The 18955-nt window shown below is 40.6% G+C and overlaps 1 protein-coding gene across 2 annotated transcripts in view; it reads right to left on the bottom strand.

Annotated features, from left to right (window-relative positions):
• Window positions 1–18955, bottom strand: part of LOC109934694 (cytochrome P450 7B1) — a 175035-nt gene that overhangs the window by 14103 nt on the left and 141977 nt on the right. For both annotated transcript variants that reach the window (XR_007261970.1, XM_048596041.1), the window contains exons 2-4: window positions 15312–15445; window positions 10098–10688; window positions 5759–5965 (exon numbers count right to left, since the gene is read on the bottom strand). Coding sequence is in view for 1 of the 2 variants with exons in the window: in XM_048596041.1 (XP_048451998.1) it covers window positions 5759–5965; window positions 10098–10688; window positions 15312–15445 (932 nt within the window). In the remaining variant the exon portion in view is untranslated. The remainder of the gene's footprint in view (window positions 1–5758; window positions 5966–10097; window positions 10689–15311; window positions 15446–18955) is intronic.

Genomic DNA, 18955 nt, shown 5'->3' with positions numbered 1-18955 from the left:
TCTTGTTGTGGTCTGTCGCAGAGGTAATGGTGGATTGTGCAAGCAGAATGTAACATTTTTCCTCAACACCAATCAATAGAGTTAGGGTTAGTCAAAACGAATAAATGATTTTTATTCGTAAATTGGCAACTTACTGAAAAATCTCAGCACATTTACATAGCAGGCTGGTCGTACAATAAAATCCTATCATTCTGGTTTTACCTAGCAGGGTGATGAAACGTCTGCAACCAAACACACTGGCTCGGTGAGCAAGTCTACAGCCTCATCCACAATCTAAGCTACAAGCCTTCTCAAAAAACTTTAAATTCTGCTTATTGTTGGTTAAACTACATAACTCAAAAGAAGACTGATATGTCATTGGATCAATAAGTAATTCTGATCTACTGAAAAAAACTAACTTTATAAAATTAGATAAAAGAGCTTGAGTGGAGTCAATGCAGATTAACCTTAAAGGCCAACTGTGTTTCTCACTGAGAAGTCCATTCCAATTCCTAATGGAAGTCAGGAAAGTGTGGTTTATCCAACATGAAAGAGAAAGCAGTGCAGAAGCAGTTTGCTGGGGAAAATGGCTCTTCCGCCAGGCCTGCATTTTCTGCTCAAGTTTTGAGTGTCATGGTGGAAAGCCACATTTAAGATGGTAGTGATGCTTTATAAAATGCACGCTTTATAAGGGTTCTTGCTTGGTAAGGAAGTTACAAACAGTGTAGATAAATTAGTTGCCTTAAAGGGTGGTCAAGATGTGCTCTAGTAACATTTTTTAGCTTCACATTCACGCCTATATATCTGAAATACTGAGAGTAGTTTTGGTCCCCTTATTTAAGGTCTCCTTATTGAAAAAAACTTAAGGAAAATTTCATTGGAGGCAGTTCAGAGAAGGTTAACTAGAATTAGCCCCCAGAATGGAGAGATTTCTTATGAGCAAATATTAAAAAGGCTGGGACTCTATTCACTGGAGTTTAGAAGAATGAGGGATGATCTCATTGAAACATATAGGATTGTTAAGGGGTTGGCAGGGTAAGTGCTGTGAGGATGTTTCCACTCATGGGAAAGTCTAGGACTGGTGGGCATTGTCTCAGAATAAAGGGGTATCAATTTAGACTGAGATGACAAGGAATTTCTTTTCTCAGGGGGTTGAGACTCTTTGGAACTCTATACCTCAGAGAGCTGGGGGTGGGCAGAGTCCTTGTGTATACTCTAGGTTGAGATTGATAGATTCCTGATCAGTAGGTGAATCAAGGGTTACAGGCAAAGGGCAGGAAAGCAGACATGATGAATGTCAGATCACTTGTGATCCTATTGAATGGCAGAGCAGGCTCAAGGGGCCAAGTGGCCTACTCCTGTTCCTATTTCTTATGATCTTCTATTGGCCCAGTGAAGTATAGCTGAAACAAAGCTCAGTCACCATTCGCATTCTTCCCCTTCTATCCCATGAACCAATCCTTTTGGTTTGCCCATCCTAAAGAAAGAATGAAAAATAAACCTGAAAACTATTTGTGAACATTGAGCCAATTGTCAATCATGATGCTGACAATGGGGCCCAATGTCACTGTGCAGTACATTAGGGAGAAAGCAGCTGCCTAAATGGCACCTGACAGATTGGCATTGTGATTGACAGGTGAGCCAGAAGTTACAAATAGTTCCTGGCGTGTGTCAAGATCAGACGACTGTTACTTTTGTTTAAAATATCTAAATGATGGGTTTTAAGAGATGGCATTTCTCATTGGAGAAACATCCTGTGGGTGCGGATTTTGAAAATTCTGTATTTAAAATAGGGCTGCTATGGGACAGTACAAATTTAAAAACAAGAAAATGAGTTCATGCATTGCAACAAACACTTTAGGAAAGTGTCATCAGGTGCATAAAATATTCTTATAGCAAAGGATAATTTGGAGTGTTTCTGCCATAAAGATAATTGCAGACTCTATATTAAAGAATATACTTTACATCTTATAAAATTGAATCTAATTAATTATTTGCTGAGTCACATTATTAATATGGATAAATATGGTGATAGTTTGCATAAAGTAAGATCCCACAAATAGTAAATTACTAGTTTATCTATTTCCGCTAAAGAGATATGCCACAGAATCTTAAATCCACTTAAATCAACGAGGAGGACAAGCATTAACAATGCAGTACAGCACTGAGGTATCAATTTAATTCTGTTCTAGTTTGGAATGGGGTTTGAACCTACAGTTGTCTGACTTAGAGGCCAAAGTATTTTCAGATGAGCTAGTCATACTTATTTACATACAAGAAAGATGTGAGGAAGAGTGCATTCGTGGTTACTGTACTTAGTAACCCTGCAATGCCATAATTTTCAGCAGTCAGTCTCCATTTCAATGCCTCTTGAGCATCCCAATTTTAAACTACAGTTTCCTAAAGCAGGCTAGAAGCTAATGTCAGATAAGGTGTGATCGCTGTTCTCAAATGAGATCATGCATTTCCTCAGAGGATTTTTTTTCCGTTTTGCTGACTCCCAACATTAAAAGGATCATATGTCTTCATTTCTCATTCCAAAATGTATGTCACATCCAATATACAGATTTAACACATTGTGCACTGGATGTTTTAGTTAAGGTGGCCTTACAGTGCAAGGAATCAAATTCTCTTTTTCAAAGCATTATAGTCATCACAGTAAAGGAGAATATTAGTGTAAGGAATCTTTAACAGTGAAGACAAAATCACAAGTGAAACAGAGTGATGGAGTAGGCTTAATTTGGAGACATAAGTTTGTGCAGTTAAGTATGCTCAATTGTTTTCATTATCATTTGAAATTCCTAAAAATCATTATTCAGAATCAGGCGCTTTGATATGAATGTGAACACTCATGACATGAAGTCACAAAATATTGTCATATTTTCTCCAGCATTCAATTTTAGACAGCCAAGTGAGAGACTTTGAACCTAAACCTTGCTTCTTAGGAAGGAAGATGATATGCCCATTAATTAACATTAACAACAGGAAGTAGACAATCATATGTACAATATGGTGCAGGGCTGGATGAACACAGCAGGCCAAGCAGCATCATAGGAGCAGAGAGGCTGACGTTTCGGGCCTAGACCCTTCATCAGAAAAGGGGGAGGGGAAGGGGGTTTTGAAATAAATAGGGAGAGAGTGGGAGGCGGATAGAAGAGGGATAGAGGAGAGGATAGGTGGAGAGGAAACAAACAGGTCGAAGAGGCGGGGATGGGGCCAGGAAAGGTGAGTGTAGGTAGGGAGTTAGGAAGGGGATAGGTCAGTCCAGGGAGGACGGACAGGTCAAGGGGGCAGGATGAGGTTGGTCGGTAGGAGATGGAGGTGCGGCTTGAGGTGGGAGGAGGGGATAGGTGGGAGGAAGAACAGGTTAGGGAGGCAGGGACGAGTTGGACTGGTTTTGGGATGCGGTGGGGGGAGGGGAGATTTTGAAACTTGTGAAATCCACATTGATACCATTGGGCTGCAGGGTTCCCAAGCGGAATATGAGTTGCTGTTCCTGCAACCTTCGGGTGGCATCGTTGTGGCACTGCAGGAGGCCCAGGATGGACATGTCGTCTGAGGAATGGGAGGGGGAGTTGAAATGGTTCGCGACTGGGAGGTGCAGTTGTTTGTTGCGAACCGAGCGTAAGTGTTCTGCAAAGCGGTCCCCGAGTCTCCGCTTGGTTTCCCCGATGGAGAGGAAGCCACACCGGGTACAGCGGATGCAGTATACCACATTGGCAGATGTGCAGGTGAACATCTGCTTGATGTGGAAAGTCTTCTTGGGGCCTGGGATGGGGGTGAGGGAGGAGGTATGGGGGCAGGTGTAGCACTTCCTGCGGTTGCAGGGAAAAGTGCCGGGTGTGGTGGAGCTGGAGGGGAGTGTGGAGCGGACAAGGGAGTCACAGAGAGAGTTGTCCCTCCGGAAAGCAGATAAAGGTGGGGAGGGAAAGATGTCTTTGGTGGTGGGGTCGGATTGCAGATGGCGGAAGTGTCGGAGGATGATGCGTTGGATCCGGAGGTTGGTGGGGTGGTACGTGAGGACGAGGGGGATTCTTTTTTGGTTTTTATTGCGTGGACGGGGTGTGAGGGATGAGGTGCGGGAGATGTGGGAGACACGGTTGAGGGCGTTCTCGACCACCGAGGAGGGGAAGTTACGGTCCTTGAAAAACGAGGACAACTGAGATGTACGGGAGTGGAATGCCTCATCCTGGGAGCAGATGCGGCGGAGGCGAAGGAATTGGGAATAGGGGATAGCATTTTTGCAGGAAGGTGGGTGGGAGGAGGAGTATTCTAGGTAGCTGTGGGAGTCGGTGGGCTTGAAATGAATATCGGTTTCGAGGTGGTTGCCCGATATGGAGACAGAGAGGTCCAGGAAGGGGAGAGAGGTGTTAGAGATGGTCCAGGTAAATTTAAGGTTGGGGTGGAAGGTGTTAGTGAAGTGTATGAACTGTTCGAGCTCCTCGTGGGAGCACGAGGCGGCACCGATACAGTCATCAATGTAACGGAGGAAGAGGTGGGGTTTAGGGCCGGTGTAGGTACAGAAGAGGGATTGTTCCACGTAACCTACAAAGAGGCAGGCGTAGCTTGGGCCCATGCGGGTACCCATGGCTACCCCCTTTGTCTGTAGGAAGTGGGAGGAATTGAAAGAGAAGTTGTTGAGTGTGAGGACGAGTTCGGCTAAGCGGATGAGGGTGTCAGTGGAGGGGGACTGGTCGGGCCTGCGGGACAGGAAGAAGCGGAGGGCCTTAAGGCCATCTGCATGGGGAATGCAGGTGTAGAGGGACTGGACGTCCATGGTAAAGATGAGGTGTTGGGGACCGGGGAATTGGAAGTTCTGGAGGAGGTGGAGGGCGTGGGTGGTGTCACGGACATAGGTAGGGAGTTCCTGGACCAAGGGGGAGAAAATGGAGTCGAGATAGTTGGAGATCAGTTCGGTGGGGCAGGAGCAGGCGGAGACAATGGGTCGACCAGGGCATTCAGGTTTGTGGATTTTGGGAAGGAGATAGAAGCGGGCAGTGCGAGGTTGGGGAACGATGAGGTTGGAGGCCGTGGGTGGGAGGTCACCTGAGGTGATGAGGTTGTGGATGGTTTGCGAGATGATGGTTTGGTGCTCAGGGGTGGGGTCATGATCAAGGGGGCGGTCATGTACATATGTCAGGTCTTTCAAAACTTGAATTAAAATCCGAAGTCACACGACACCAGATTATAATCCAATAGGTTTATTTGAAATCACAAGCTTACAAAGCGCTGCTCCTTCATCGGGTGAAGTGAAATCACAAGCTTTCAGAGTGTTGCTCCTTAGTCACCTGACAAAGGAGCAGCACTTCAAAAGCTTGTGATTTCAAGTAGACTTGTTGGACTACAACCTGGTGTCATGTGACCTCTCACTTTGTCCATCCCAGTCCAACACCGGCACCTCAACATCATGAATTAAAATCAGCAAACATTTAAACACCACCCCTAGCTTTCTATCAGAAAGAACTGCTTGCCTAGTTCCTTGGCAGAAATTTTGTAATTAATCATTGAGGATGAATTTGGTGATCGCACTCACCCATCAGTGAGCTGCTCTTAAAAACATCACACACGGTCTATAAGGTTGAAAATCTAGTTCTTGCTCAAATTTTAGAATCACTGAATTTATTTAATAATTGCTTACAAAATAATCAAGCTATCTGCACAATACTTAGGGAGGGCGTAACCTAGAATTGATGAAATTAGGTGTTTAATGTATTCTCTGAAGTTTTGGAGGTCAGAAATGTACATGCTCTTTTTGGGATGCATGTTAAAAATGAGTTACCTAGGATCACCATGCTGTCTAAATCTTCTCTGTTAAGGCTGATGTTGAAGTCAGGACCTGTTCTTTGACCTGCTGCCTGGAACACATGTTGAATTTCTTCACGTACAGCTGCGTGGGCTTCTGGATTTTTCACCAGATAATACAATGCCCAGAATATAGCTGGAACTGTATTTCCGATTGCAGCCCACAGGAAGGCAAAATGATGTGCTGTAAGAAAATAAGTGAAAAGGAAGATTAATAGCATTTATTACACTGATTAGATTTGCAGTGTGCTAATTAAAAGATGTTAGGACAAAGACCCAGCCAAGGATCAGTGAATGCTAATGAGGACCAATAGGGTTCTGAAGTCTAATTTTCTGCTTAATGAGGACAGTTTCAAAGCAATGTTACATGGGAGGGGGGGAGGGGGGAGGAATAAATGTGGCTCCGTTAAATCTGCCTCATTATCAGCAATAAGTGCCTTGTTTTACCACATCAGCGAAAAGTTGAATTCAATTATCCCAGAAGGCTTTTTCAGAATGGAAAAATTACAATACAGGCTACTTCCAAAGATTTAGAAACGTTCAAGGTCACATAATTGTCTTCTCCTAAATGTAACAATTCAATTATTTTGATGCTTTAGCCTAACATTAAAATACCTTTGTAATATGACTTTCTGTGTCCAGCATTGAATACTGGATAGGTCATGTAAATCAGTCTTCTTCCATATTGGTTAACTATTTGAATGAAAAATGCTGGGTATATTACAATAGGGATTTGTTCTTAATACACAAATTGTAAAAGAAGGAAAGTTATGTTTAACCTGTAGAGAACTTTGCTTCGACCTGGAGTTATGCATCCATTTCTGGGCACCATGCTTTAGGAAGGATGTGAGGTATTGAAAAGAGTGACGAAAAAATTCATATTAATACTTCCAAGGATGAGGAAACTGCAGCTACACGGAAAGGCTGGAGAAGTTGGGATCGTTCACAAAAACAAAAAAAATGGAGCACAGTAAACATTTAGCCCACTGGGCCTGTTCAGCTTGGCTTTTACTTTGAGAAGAATAGGTTGAGAGATTATTCCATAGAGTGCAAAAAGAGATGTACAAGGACGTTATCGAGACTGGAGGGTTTGAGCTATAGGCCGGATAGGCTGGATCATTTTTCCATTGAGTATTGGAGGCTGAGGGGTGACCATTTGGAGGTTTATAAGGGTTAATAAACAAGGTCTTTTTTTCCCAGGGTATGGGAGTCCAAAACTAGAGGGCATGGTTTAAGGTGAGAGGGGAAAAAGAATTAAAAGGGACCTGAGGGGCAACTTTTTCATACAGAGGATGATGCATGTATAGAACGAGCTGCCAAACCAAGTGGTAGATGCAGGTACAATTACAACATTTAAAAGGCATTTGGACTGGTATGGAGAGGAAAGGTTTAGAGGGATACGGGCCAAATGGGATTAGTTCAGTTTGGGAAACCGGGTCGGCATGGACAACTTGGGCCGAAAGGTCTGTTTCCATGCTGTATGACTCTATGAGTATCAAAATTCAACAGGGATCTAGACAGAGTAGGTCGGAAGAAACTGTTTCAAAAGTAGTTATCATCTGGAATGCACTACCTGAGAGTCTGTTGAGGCTGGTCAAACGAGGCTTTTTAAAAGGGCTTGCAAATTATCCAAAAATGAAAAAAAAAAGCAGGGTTATGGCAAATAGGCAGTGGGACAAAACTAGGAAAACTGCTCCTTCAGTAGGTCAGGGTGACATAATGGACTGAAGCCTCCTTTCCTGTAACCAGTCTTTGGTTTTCATGCATTCTATGTGCTCAGAATAGCACATAGGGTTGAGAACATAATTTCATAGAGTCATAGAGTCCTACAGCATGGAGACAGGTTCTTTGGCCCAAACTGGTCCATGCTGACAAAAATGTCCATCAACGTTAACCCCATTTCCCTGCACTTGGCCCATATCCTTCTCAACCTTTCCTATCTATGTATTCTTCCTAATATCTTTCAAATGTTGTTAATGTACCCACTCAACCATTTCCACTGGCAGCTCATTGTATATGCATACCACCCTCTGTGTAAAAAAGTTGCCCCTCAAGTTCCCATGTATTCTTTCCCCTTTTACCTTAAACTGATGGCCTCTCGGCCTCGATTCCCCAACCCTGGGAAAAAGTCTGAGTGCATTCACCCTATCCATGCCTCTCATGATCTTATACACTTCTATAAGATCCCCCTCAGTCTCCTATGCTCTAAAGAAAAAAGTCCTAGCTTGTCCAACCTCTCCCTATAACTCAGTCCCTTGAGCCCTGGCAACATCCTTGTAAATTCCTTCTGCACTCTTTCCAGTTTAATAACATCCTTCCCATAGCAAGGTGACCAAAACTGAACACAATATTCCAACTGCAGTCACACCAAAGTTCTGTACAACTGCAACATAACTTCCCAACTTCCATACTCAATGCCCTGACTGATGAAGGCCAGTGTGCCAAAAGCCTTCTTCACTGCCCTGTCTACTGTGCACCTGAACTCCAAGGTCCCTCTGCTTCACTATGCTCCTTAAGACCCTACCATTCACCATGAAACTCCCACCTTGATTTGACTTTCCAAAATGCAACACCTCATACTTATCTATATTAAACTCCAATTGCCATTTCTCAGCCGACTTCCCCAGCTGGTCAAGATCCTGCTGATAACCTTCCTCACTGTCCACGATATCATCTATTTTAGTGTCATCCACAAACTTACTAATCATGCCTTGTGTATTTTCATCCAAATCATTGATACAGATAATAAATAGCAATGGGCCCAGCACCGACCCCTGAGGCACACCACTAGCCACAGGCCTCCCCGGCCCAATAAGCATCCTTCCACTATTATTCTCTGCTTCCTACCATCAAGTTAATTGTGTCTATCCAATTTTCCAGCTCTCCCTGGATCCCATGCGATCTAATCTTCCAGAGCAGCCGACCATGTGGAACCTTATCAAAGATTTTACTGAAAGTTCTTCTTCAAAACTTCCACCAAAAAGAAAACAAAACCATTCAAACACAAACTCATTTCCAACAATCTTCCCATCAGCAGTTTGCAGAGTTAATGTACGCTGGAGACAGAAGTAAATTCACAACACAGGGAGCATATAGAGTCCTTAATGAGAACAGAGCTTCATTCCCATTACTACTGATTCTCAAGAATCCTTCCCAAAATGTAAACTAAATCAATCAAGGTCAGCAAGGTGGCTCAGTAGTTAGCACTGCTGCCTCACAGTGCCTGGGACCTGGGTTCAATTCCAGCCTCGGATGACTGTCTATGTGGAGTTTGCACATTCTCCCTGTGTCTGCATGGGTTTCCTCTGGGTGCTCCGGTTTCCTTCCGCAGTCCAAAGATGTGCAGGTTAGGTGGATTGGCCATGCTAAATTGCCTTTTAATGTGCATGGATGTGCAGACTGGGTGGGTTAGCCATGGGAAATGTGGGTTACTAGGGTGAGATGCTCTTTGGAGGGTCGATGCAGACTCGATGGGCTGAATGGCTTCTTTCTGCATTGTAGGGATTCAATGCACTTACCTTAAACTCTTCTGGCTACACTACATCATCAAGCCAGGTTTCACTGATAGTTTCAGTTGTGTACAAGCCTCCAATCCCCATGCTAGTTAGTCCCACAGTTTGCTCATGGTGAATGATCACTATGCTCTGCGATCCCAGTTAAAAGTGCAGTGGATACAAATCCATCAGCAAAGCGGTGTATCCTCTGGAGGCAATATTAGCCAGCTGCCTGCACCCTATGTGCTGGATTAAAATCAGGTCTCACCTTTATGGGGACTTTACGTTCAAATAAAATGCGACATGAAATTAATGCTAACCATAGTGAGTGATTTCAGTATTGGGGAACTGAACATTTTAACTGTGGAAATTTTTTTTAATAAAACTCATATCTGACATCAGCGTCCTGCTGTGTGAACTCACTTTTATTCTCAAGGAGGAATCTCAACTGCATGAATTTCCATTTTTAACTGTTTGTTACCACCTTCTCTGAGAGAAATAACTAATGACTAATGAATTATAGAACATGTTGTGGTGTATTATTCAATCCATGAAGATTTATTTTAATCAGAAGCAGCATTTATTACAGAGGTGACTTTCTTTCCATTAGTCTACGTTTCAAAGTCAAGCCTTGGTGCTGCAAATATTCAAGCTCACTATGACATCGATCCCAGCAAAATAAGAACTGATCAAACAGTCTTGTTGCATGACCTCAAGTTCCTTAAAATAGCCTCGATGGGCCAACAGTTTGAGATTTTGTTTCATTTGTAATTTTTAATAGATGGTGAAAGATTGTTGTTGTGTACATTCTTTTTTGCTTACCTGCCCTTTGATGATCTTGAAGATATGAATACGCCTCAAGAAAGTTCTTCCTCTTTTTGATCACATTTGCTATATTTAGCCGTTGATTCAATCTTCTACCTGTGAAGTAACTGGTCAGTTCTTTGCGAATCACTTTGGTGTTGCCTAGAAGTTCAATGGGGATCCTTGCAACCAGATAGGGAAACATTTTGTCAAATTTAATAAATTTCTTTTTTAATTCAGTGATTTCTTCTTGCTCATCCTTGGGAGCCTTTCCATACAGAGTTAAATAAGTGGTTTCAATTATGATGCGGCAACAGAAATCATACATGTTCTCTGTTCTCCACTCTGGCCCCAATTGCTCTTGTTTCATAACACTCTGAAGATTCTTCATAGAACTTCCATTCAAAATATTTAGCTCCTCACCCATTAGGTAGGAGTAGTACTTATGAATTTCTTCAATGGATACTGGTATTTTGGGATCATTTAGATAAGGGTGGCCAAAAACCTTGGCTGATGTTATCAATGAAAATCCTTGAAAGTCTAATTGCTTGTTGCACTGAACCACAAATTGATAAAGGAACGGATTTAAAATAAAAGTCAGGTACTTGCCTATAAAAAAAAGTCAGACAGAAAAACACTGCGTTAAGGAAAATCATTTCTTTCACATAACTCTCAATTCTATCAGTTGAAAACAATGCAAACCGCGTGTAGGTTGATTGACTACATTGCTTCTCGAGCTGCCAATTTCACCATGCACCCCATTCACCATCCCCATTCCCAGCCTTCCTGCCTCCTTCTCTCACCTTTCGAAATCTTATCAAACATGCTGCAAAAACATATCTCACCCTTCAAATTTTAACAACCATCAAAATGATCCGAGGCTTTGCTAGTTACATTAGGAGGCTGTGTCATGTGTTTGCCCCAACTTATCCGATGAGTTCATATGTGGCTTATAAACTAGGATTTTTTTTCTATCTGATCTATATTGGATAATATTAGCTCATCAGCATGATTAGCGAAAGCATCAGCACTTATGTTTGAATTAGATCAAGGGAGAAAGAGCTTACAACCAGCTCCAGGTCAGTTGTTTGTTTCATTTGTTCTAAGTTCATTTTGTTTGTTTTTACTTCACTCATGGGATGTGGGCATTGCTGGCTGGGCCAGCATTTCTTGCCCAGCCCTAATAGCCCTTGAGAAGATGGTGATTTTCCTCAGAGTTATTGAGTCATTGTGTCAAACAGCACGGAGACGGACCCTTCGGTCGAACCAGTCCATGCTAACCATGCTCTCAAATTAAACTAGTCCCACCTGCCTGCCCTTGGTCCATATCTCTCCAAACATTTCCTATTCATGAACTTATCCAAATGTCTTTTAACCACTGTAACTGTACCTGCATCCACCACTTCCTCTGGAAGTTCATTCCACACATGAACCACTCTGTGTAAAAAAGATGCCTCTCATGTCTTTTTAAATCTTTCTCCTCTCACCTTGAAAATATGCCCCCTAGTTTTGAACTCCCCCACTCTGAGAAAAAGACTCTTGTCATTCACCTTATCTATGCACCAGTCAGACCCACAATGCCATTAGGGAGGGAATTCCAGGATTTTGGCCCAGTGTCACAGAAGGCTCAATGATATATTTCCAAGTCAGGATGGTGAGTGGCTTGGAGGGGAAGTTGCAGGGGTTCAGGAACCTCCACACTGATGTCAAACACCACTACATGGGCTCCCTGATTTACAAACACCCATAACTCATGTTTGCAATCCTATACAGGGTTCAACTTTAAAGACACAACAGTAAACATTTCCTGTGCTTATGGATTGCTGCTTTTATATTGTGTTCTGACTTGCGTACAAATCGACTTGTGAATGGACTCAGGGATGGAAACTATTTACAATCTCAGGGACTGCTTGTTCCATGCTGCACATTTATTGACTACAGCCATCTTTGGACAGACAATTGCCACCCAGGTTGATAGCACTGTTAAGAAGGCGTACAGTATGTTAGGTTTTATTGGTAGAGGGATTGCGTTTCGGAGCCATGAGGTCATGTTGCAGCTGTACAAAACTCTGGTGCGGCCGCACTTGGAGTATTGCGTACAGTTCTGGTCACCGCATTATAGGAAGGATGTGGAAGCATTGGAAAGGGTGCAGAGGAGATTTACCAGGATGTTGCCTGGTATGGAGAGAAGGTCTTATGAGGAAAGGCTGAGAGTCTTGGGGTTGTTTTCGTTAGAGAGAAGAAGGTTAAGAGGTGACTTGATAGAGACATACAAGATGATCAGAGGATTAGATAGGGTGGACAGTGGGAGCCTTTTTCCTCGGATGGTGATGGCTAGCACGAGGGGACATAGCTTTAAATTGAGGGGTGATAGATATAGGACAGATGTCAGAGGTAGGTTCTTTACTCAGAGAGTAGTAAGGGCGTGGAATGCCCTGCCTGCAAAAATAGTAGACTCGCCAACTTTAAGGGCATTTAAATGGTCATTGGATAAACATATGGATGATAATGGAATAGTTTAGGTTAGATGGGCTTCAGATTGGTTTCACAGGTCGGCGCAACATCGAGGGCCTAAGGGCCTGTACTGCGCTGTAATGTTCTATGTTCTATGTTTTCTGAAGATGCATTTCCATTGCATGCACCTCTCAGAAGATGCACTGCTATACTCCTTGTACAGGTGCTGTCCAGTTATTGATGTATGGTCCAGCTCTATGACAGGGTGAGAACCTTGAAGTGGAAGAGATACACCAGTTATCAGCCTCCTCAGCTCAGGAAGAAGGGGAGTCTGACAGAGAGGGGTGACACTGATGGTGGCAGAGGAGATATCACAGCATTAACGAAACATAGCAAACAAGACTGAGAGAGCCCAACAGCGGCTAGATTGCAGGCAGAATAATTTTGTAGTAACATATGTTGACACTCAGACGTACGAGCCAGTGATGGTACAAAGGTATTCCTTCCCTTAAGGGAAAGTTTAATTTGTAACAGTAACCTATAAAGAAACTTTGTTTGACATGAATTGCCAGGTAATTTGTTTCCTTTAGACCAACAGACTCCTGCTGAGTTTCCTGCAGAATATCAGTATGGAGTTACATAGGATTACTTAGGAACTGCAGTCAAATGATTCAAACCTCCATTTGCAAGAGGCATCAATCTACTGCAGATATGTAGAGGTGTCAAGGGGAAGAGTGTCTTGTAGTCAGCATCGCAGTGGAGCAGTCTAGGAAGAGTGTGCCACAGTCAGAACTATGGTAAAGCAATCCAGTATATACCCTGATGGCATTCCTCCTGTTATGGCAAAGGAGTCAGGGTTTCCTGAGGCATGGAAGCCTCTGACCGCTGCATCCATGTCTAGCCATGTTGCTTTTGTTAATTGGGATGGCCACCTTTTGTCACCACTCGGGAACAGAAATTGATCTCTCTGTCCTGGGCAGTGTTCAGGACAACATCTGGGGAGGCATCACTGAAGGACAATGCCTAATCTCAGAAATCAACAGGGGTGGCTGGATGGAGGTGATGAACACACACTGACTGATGGCCTCTGATTTGCACAGAATGAACTGCTGTCTGGGTGCCTTTTTAGTAAAAGGCACTGAAAAGGTACCCAGACATTGTAAGTTTCAGCAGGGAGCAGAATTTCTTGAATGCCTCCCCAAAACAAAGGAATGTAGTTGTGTAAGAAAACCTGTCCTGCACCCAATTAAACAAAACTGAAAGAACTGTGGATGCTGTAAATCAGAAACAAAAGCAGAAATTGCTTGAAAAACTCAACAAGTCTGGCACCATCTGTGGAGAGAAATCAGTCAACGTTTCAAGGCGACTAACCCTTCCTCAGAACTCCGGAGACAGAAACAAAACTTCTTCAAGTTAGGCATGCCTAGAAGAGATGTGGCAGTGAGTTAAACACTAAATAAAAACTGAAAGAACTGTGGATGCTGTAAATCAGAAACAAAAACAGAAATTGCGGAAAAGCTCAGCAGGTCTGGCAGCATCTATGGAAGGAAATCAGAGTTAACATTTCAGGTCGAGTGACCATTCCTCAGAGCTTTTCCAGCAATTTCTGCTTTTGTTTCTAGACCCAATTAAAATGCCTGCTACTTCTAGAACCCTTTGCCAAACTGAATTTGCAAAAAGTAGATTTCTTTCCTGGGGTTCACAAATCACAAAACTTTCTCCCCATTTTGTTTAAACAAACAGTACAAAAATTGTGGTTTCCAACATAAAAATGGAGAATTTAAACCAGTATTGGTAACTTAAGTCAAAATGAGAATGCACACATTATTTGCTGCAGTTTTTAAAAAAATGTATGTATGCGAATGTATGTGAATACTTAAAATAATAAAATCTAAAATTTCTTCAAAAATAATCTGATTGCTGTCTTAATAAATTTGTTAATGCACAGTGTGCATCAGCTGAAAATACTTTATCTTTTCTGGCATTGTGCTTCATTTCTAGTTGAACAAAATAAGGTGGGGGAGAGAAAGCCTTTCTGATGGATCCATTCAACAAGGTAGGTTATTTTTGTGAAACACAGCATTTATGTAACCATGCTCTTATTAGGAAGATTTTGCTGAACTGTTGACAATGATGTACAGTATTGCTACTCCGGCATGACGTTTAGGGAAAGCGATTCTGCTGCACCACCACACAACACCAATTAGAGAACTATTTTCTGCGACAGGTCAGAAATTTACATTGTTTCTTGCAGAAAGATGTGCTTTTTAATTTCTTTATTAAGATGACATTCATGTCCCTTGCGACTTTTCAGCACGACAATCATTTGCTCATCATGTCGGAAACTGCAATCAGTGGAATCACGTTTCATGTCTCAGCTGTGCCAGCAATTGTGAGCATTGTTTTGTGTTTTCCATGTGAACCGGTTTTGTAAAGCATTAATTATACATTAAAATAAAATACAAGCTCTTTCTAAGGTGAAAAATTCACAAAAGATTTGTGACTGATTAGCAAAGCTTTCCACGTTCCGAAGGGTCCCGGCAAGGACTGGAAGACACCCTGAGCTTTATTGCCAAATCTAATTTTCAACTGTGCGTCAATTTTTGCATGGAAGCACAGTGCAACTGCAATTTTCTTCAGGAAACTTCACTGCCATTGTCTTAAATACAACAGTTGTGAGAAATTTTCCAGATCATGTGGCTGTATCACAAAAATGAAAAGGATTCACAGCATAAAATGTCAAAAGTAGCCCAGGCTGCAGTTTATATGAGTACTCACCCGCAATGTAAACTGTAAAGACGTCACCCCATTTTTGCTGATGAGAGCGAAGAAATTGTAAAGAGTCTCGATGGAACTCAAACGCCTTGCCAAAATATGGGATCCAGCCTTGTTCTAGAGGTGGTTCTCCAGGTCTATATTCAAAAAGAGAGAGACAGAAAACATATTTTTCACAAAATTAACTGCAAATTGCTGCGAAGTGAGCAAACTGTTCAAGAACTCCTATAGCTTCATTTACCTTCCAGACGAGAGATGGTAACATATTCCTGGTTATGTTGTGGCTGTTGTTTTGTAATAATCAATATAACAATCCATTGTAAATACAATTAAAATCTCGGCCCTCTCCCTTCTTCTTAAATCATTATTTTAAAACTGTAATGCGGTAAACAAAATTTCCTCAGTCACCAAAATATAACGAAGTCTTAAGTAAAAACAATTCTGATGAAGACATTCTGCACAGTTTCCAAGGCACCATGTGAGATGACACTTCAGTAAATTAAAATATAACAGGTTTAACACTTTACATTCCTTTTAGTCACTTTCTATATCTGCTCAGTTGTCAGACAGACCATTGCGGAATGATATTCACCCAAAACCTCCTCAGTTTTACAAAACTAAAATTATATCTTACTGACATAGTCTTTGACCCATGAATATGTGAGCCCATCAATTTATTGTCATCATAAGGAATACAATTTTGACCCACTGCATAAACATTACTTTCCAGCAACTTAAATAACAAATGCACCAGATAAAGACCAAGTCCCTCTTTTCATTCTTACTGTGAGAACATTTGGTATTGCGCCTTACATTTTACACACTCATTGTGATTTCCCTTAAAGCTAATCCTTTTTTCCAAATTCATTGTTACCAAAGTAATAGAGCAAAAATTACAAATGTCGGTGGGAACAAATGCTTGGATCTAGTTTATTTTTGGGAACTTGCAATGTGAAAACTTGTTGGAACATTTCTCTACATTATGTAATGACCACAATAACACTGGCTGTCAAAAGTTTCAGAATGGTCCTGGTTCACAGAAGGCTTTATGTGAATGCAAGTTCTTTATTTATTTTGTCTCATTTTATTTTCTTATCTCTTGCACACCATTCTCCTTTTGCAAAAAGCTTAACTCCTTGCACAATTTTAACTCAATGGACACACTATATAATGAAGAACCAAGGTCCAGGAATTGGAAGGGTGTACTGCTCAAGCATTAATGGAATAGCATCTTAGCTGAGCTCATAATCAGATGGGCACTTCCCAGCAGGTTAACAAAATTGATATTACAGGAGATTCGTGGATGATTCTGCCCACCAACCCTTCAACTCAGGAATGCTGTAAGATCTGCCCTACTTCCCTGGCTGAGATCAAATAAAGGGGCACAGAATGAGGATCTAACCTGAAACAGTTTACCTGGTTTTGTTCTTTGTTGTTTTAGCCCAAGGTTATCAACAGAACAAACCTGTTTGTTCTGTACAGAAACAGTACTGACTGCCTCATGAAGTTTCCTGTGTATTCCACAGTTTGATATTTGGTCCAAAATTTGTCTTCTTTTAAAACCGATTTTTGAGCTTTTAGAATTAAATAACTATTATCATATGTGAGACAAAAAGCAAAGAATAAAATTTTAATTGTATACTTTATATGGCAAAAATACCAGTGATGCATCAGTAGCAAACTTAAGTGCAAGTTAAGCATGTGAGGTCAATTTTTAAACAACTAAAAGTGCCCTAAAATGTTCACAAAACTAACACAAGAGCTAACATGGTGAAAGATTCAACAAGCTCTGAGCCAAGGGGATCTATACAAAGCCTTTCACTTCTGATACTAGGTGGATGGTGGTGATTACTGCAGGTAGTTATCCAATTTATATAAGTAGAGCGTTAAGCATATCCATATCAGGACTCTGACTGATTGTACAGTAGGGGAATTCTGTCACATGCAGAAAAATGGACATAATGCTTTTGGAGGAATAAAAATAAAATCATAAACTGGGAGCAATCCTCTAACAAGAAGCAGTACTGATATTAATGTTCCACTTCTTCTTTCCTTTACTAAAACTGATTTCAAATAATTTTTGAACATACAGAAATATCAAAAATTTCCAATGTGTATTAGTGAGCAGCTGTTCTAAATATCGAAATGTTTGTCCAGTACAGCTTTAAGATTCATAATTTGTTATACTACTTACAGGTAAATTAACACAAAATAACGCCAGTTAGTGAAAATACCTAAAATAATAGCCAAACTTTAATACTTAGTTGAGGAATTTTAACGTATAGTTTATTGAAACAAATAGCTATGTAACATGCTGATACGTTTATGCTCAAAATATATTTTCAATGCAATTCCAGCTGCAGCATAACATGTAAGATTTTAATAAGATAATTTTATTCCGAAAAGAAGTAGCAGAAAGCCTTTATTTAGTCATTAATATTCTGTGTAACTGTACAATCTGAAAAGGTTCCTAATGCTGCTTCATAGTATGACATTATTTCTCAATTAAGTTAAATTCAATGTAATATATAATTAAAGCTGGCATTTGCTCACCTTAAGGGCTTAAGAACTGATTGAAATCTAGTAAAATTGTGCTTGAAATTATAAGTATATCATTGAATAAAAAGAATATATTCCTTGGAAAGATAAACGGGACATTCGTCAGGAATATGAAGAGAACTGAGTTACTGGTCCCTTAGTCCCTAGACTAACATTTCTGTTTTACATTATTTTCTGCAAGCATTTAAAAGCAATTCTATGAATTAGAGCTTTAAAATGTAATACTTGCAGTTTAAACAGTCAGTATAAATGTATTGGGTATGACCTAAAATGAAACCAATAGTAAGTGACCACTTAATAAACTTCTAATCTTTTGATCTTAAACAAAGCCAAATGGCTTATTGATGTTAGATAATTGAATGCTGCTTCATGTAATGTAGGTCATTTTATGATAGAACTGATAATACAAATAAAACAATCAAGAAGCTGACTTAACACTTTAGGAACAATTTAATGTGGCTAGATGAATATCTAAAACAAATTATTTTTCTTAGTTTAATTCTAAAGTTACATTTATGCCATTTGAAATAATTTTAAATAAAAAAGTGATAACAAAAAATTGCAAACAAATGGATTTACTAGGGGAGATTAAAGTAATTTGATAAAGTAAGATTACATATACAGCATTTTTTTTAGTAAAATCAAAGCTTTTAATATATGTAAAATTGAATGTATGTAGATCTAACAACGAGGCAAATTTAAAGGTTCAGCTTTTGATGGTTGGCTGTAGAATGATTTGCATTGGTTTTAAATCTAATCATTACAATAACATTCCTAGATAAATGAATGAAATGCTGTTTCATCAACTCAGAATTCCCCATTTAATTTAGCATCAAATCACAGTTTTCAGGGTAGTTTTAATCATTGCAAAATGAGAAGTAATAAACATTAGCAAGGAGAATTGCTTCACATAACTTCTTACTTAAAGGCTTAAAAATAATTATTTACACTAAAAGCATACTGTATTGGGACAATTTTAGTTCATATTTGTTCTCTTATGTAGAACAGCATTTTTGCATAATTTTCATTTGTAAACTTATTCCATGGCTTTGGCAGGTAATGAGCTTTAGTCATCCTTCCTTATAGAG

Source organism: Rhincodon typus, chromosome 4 (genome assembly GCF_021869965.1).
Source record: "Rhincodon typus isolate 14 chromosome 4, sRhiTyp1.1, whole genome shotgun sequence".
In the NCBI taxonomy this organism is placed as follows: Eukaryota; Metazoa; Chordata; class Chondrichthyes; order Orectolobiformes; family Rhincodontidae; genus Rhincodon; species Rhincodon typus.
This window is presented reverse-complemented; position numbering and strand designations above follow the sequence as displayed.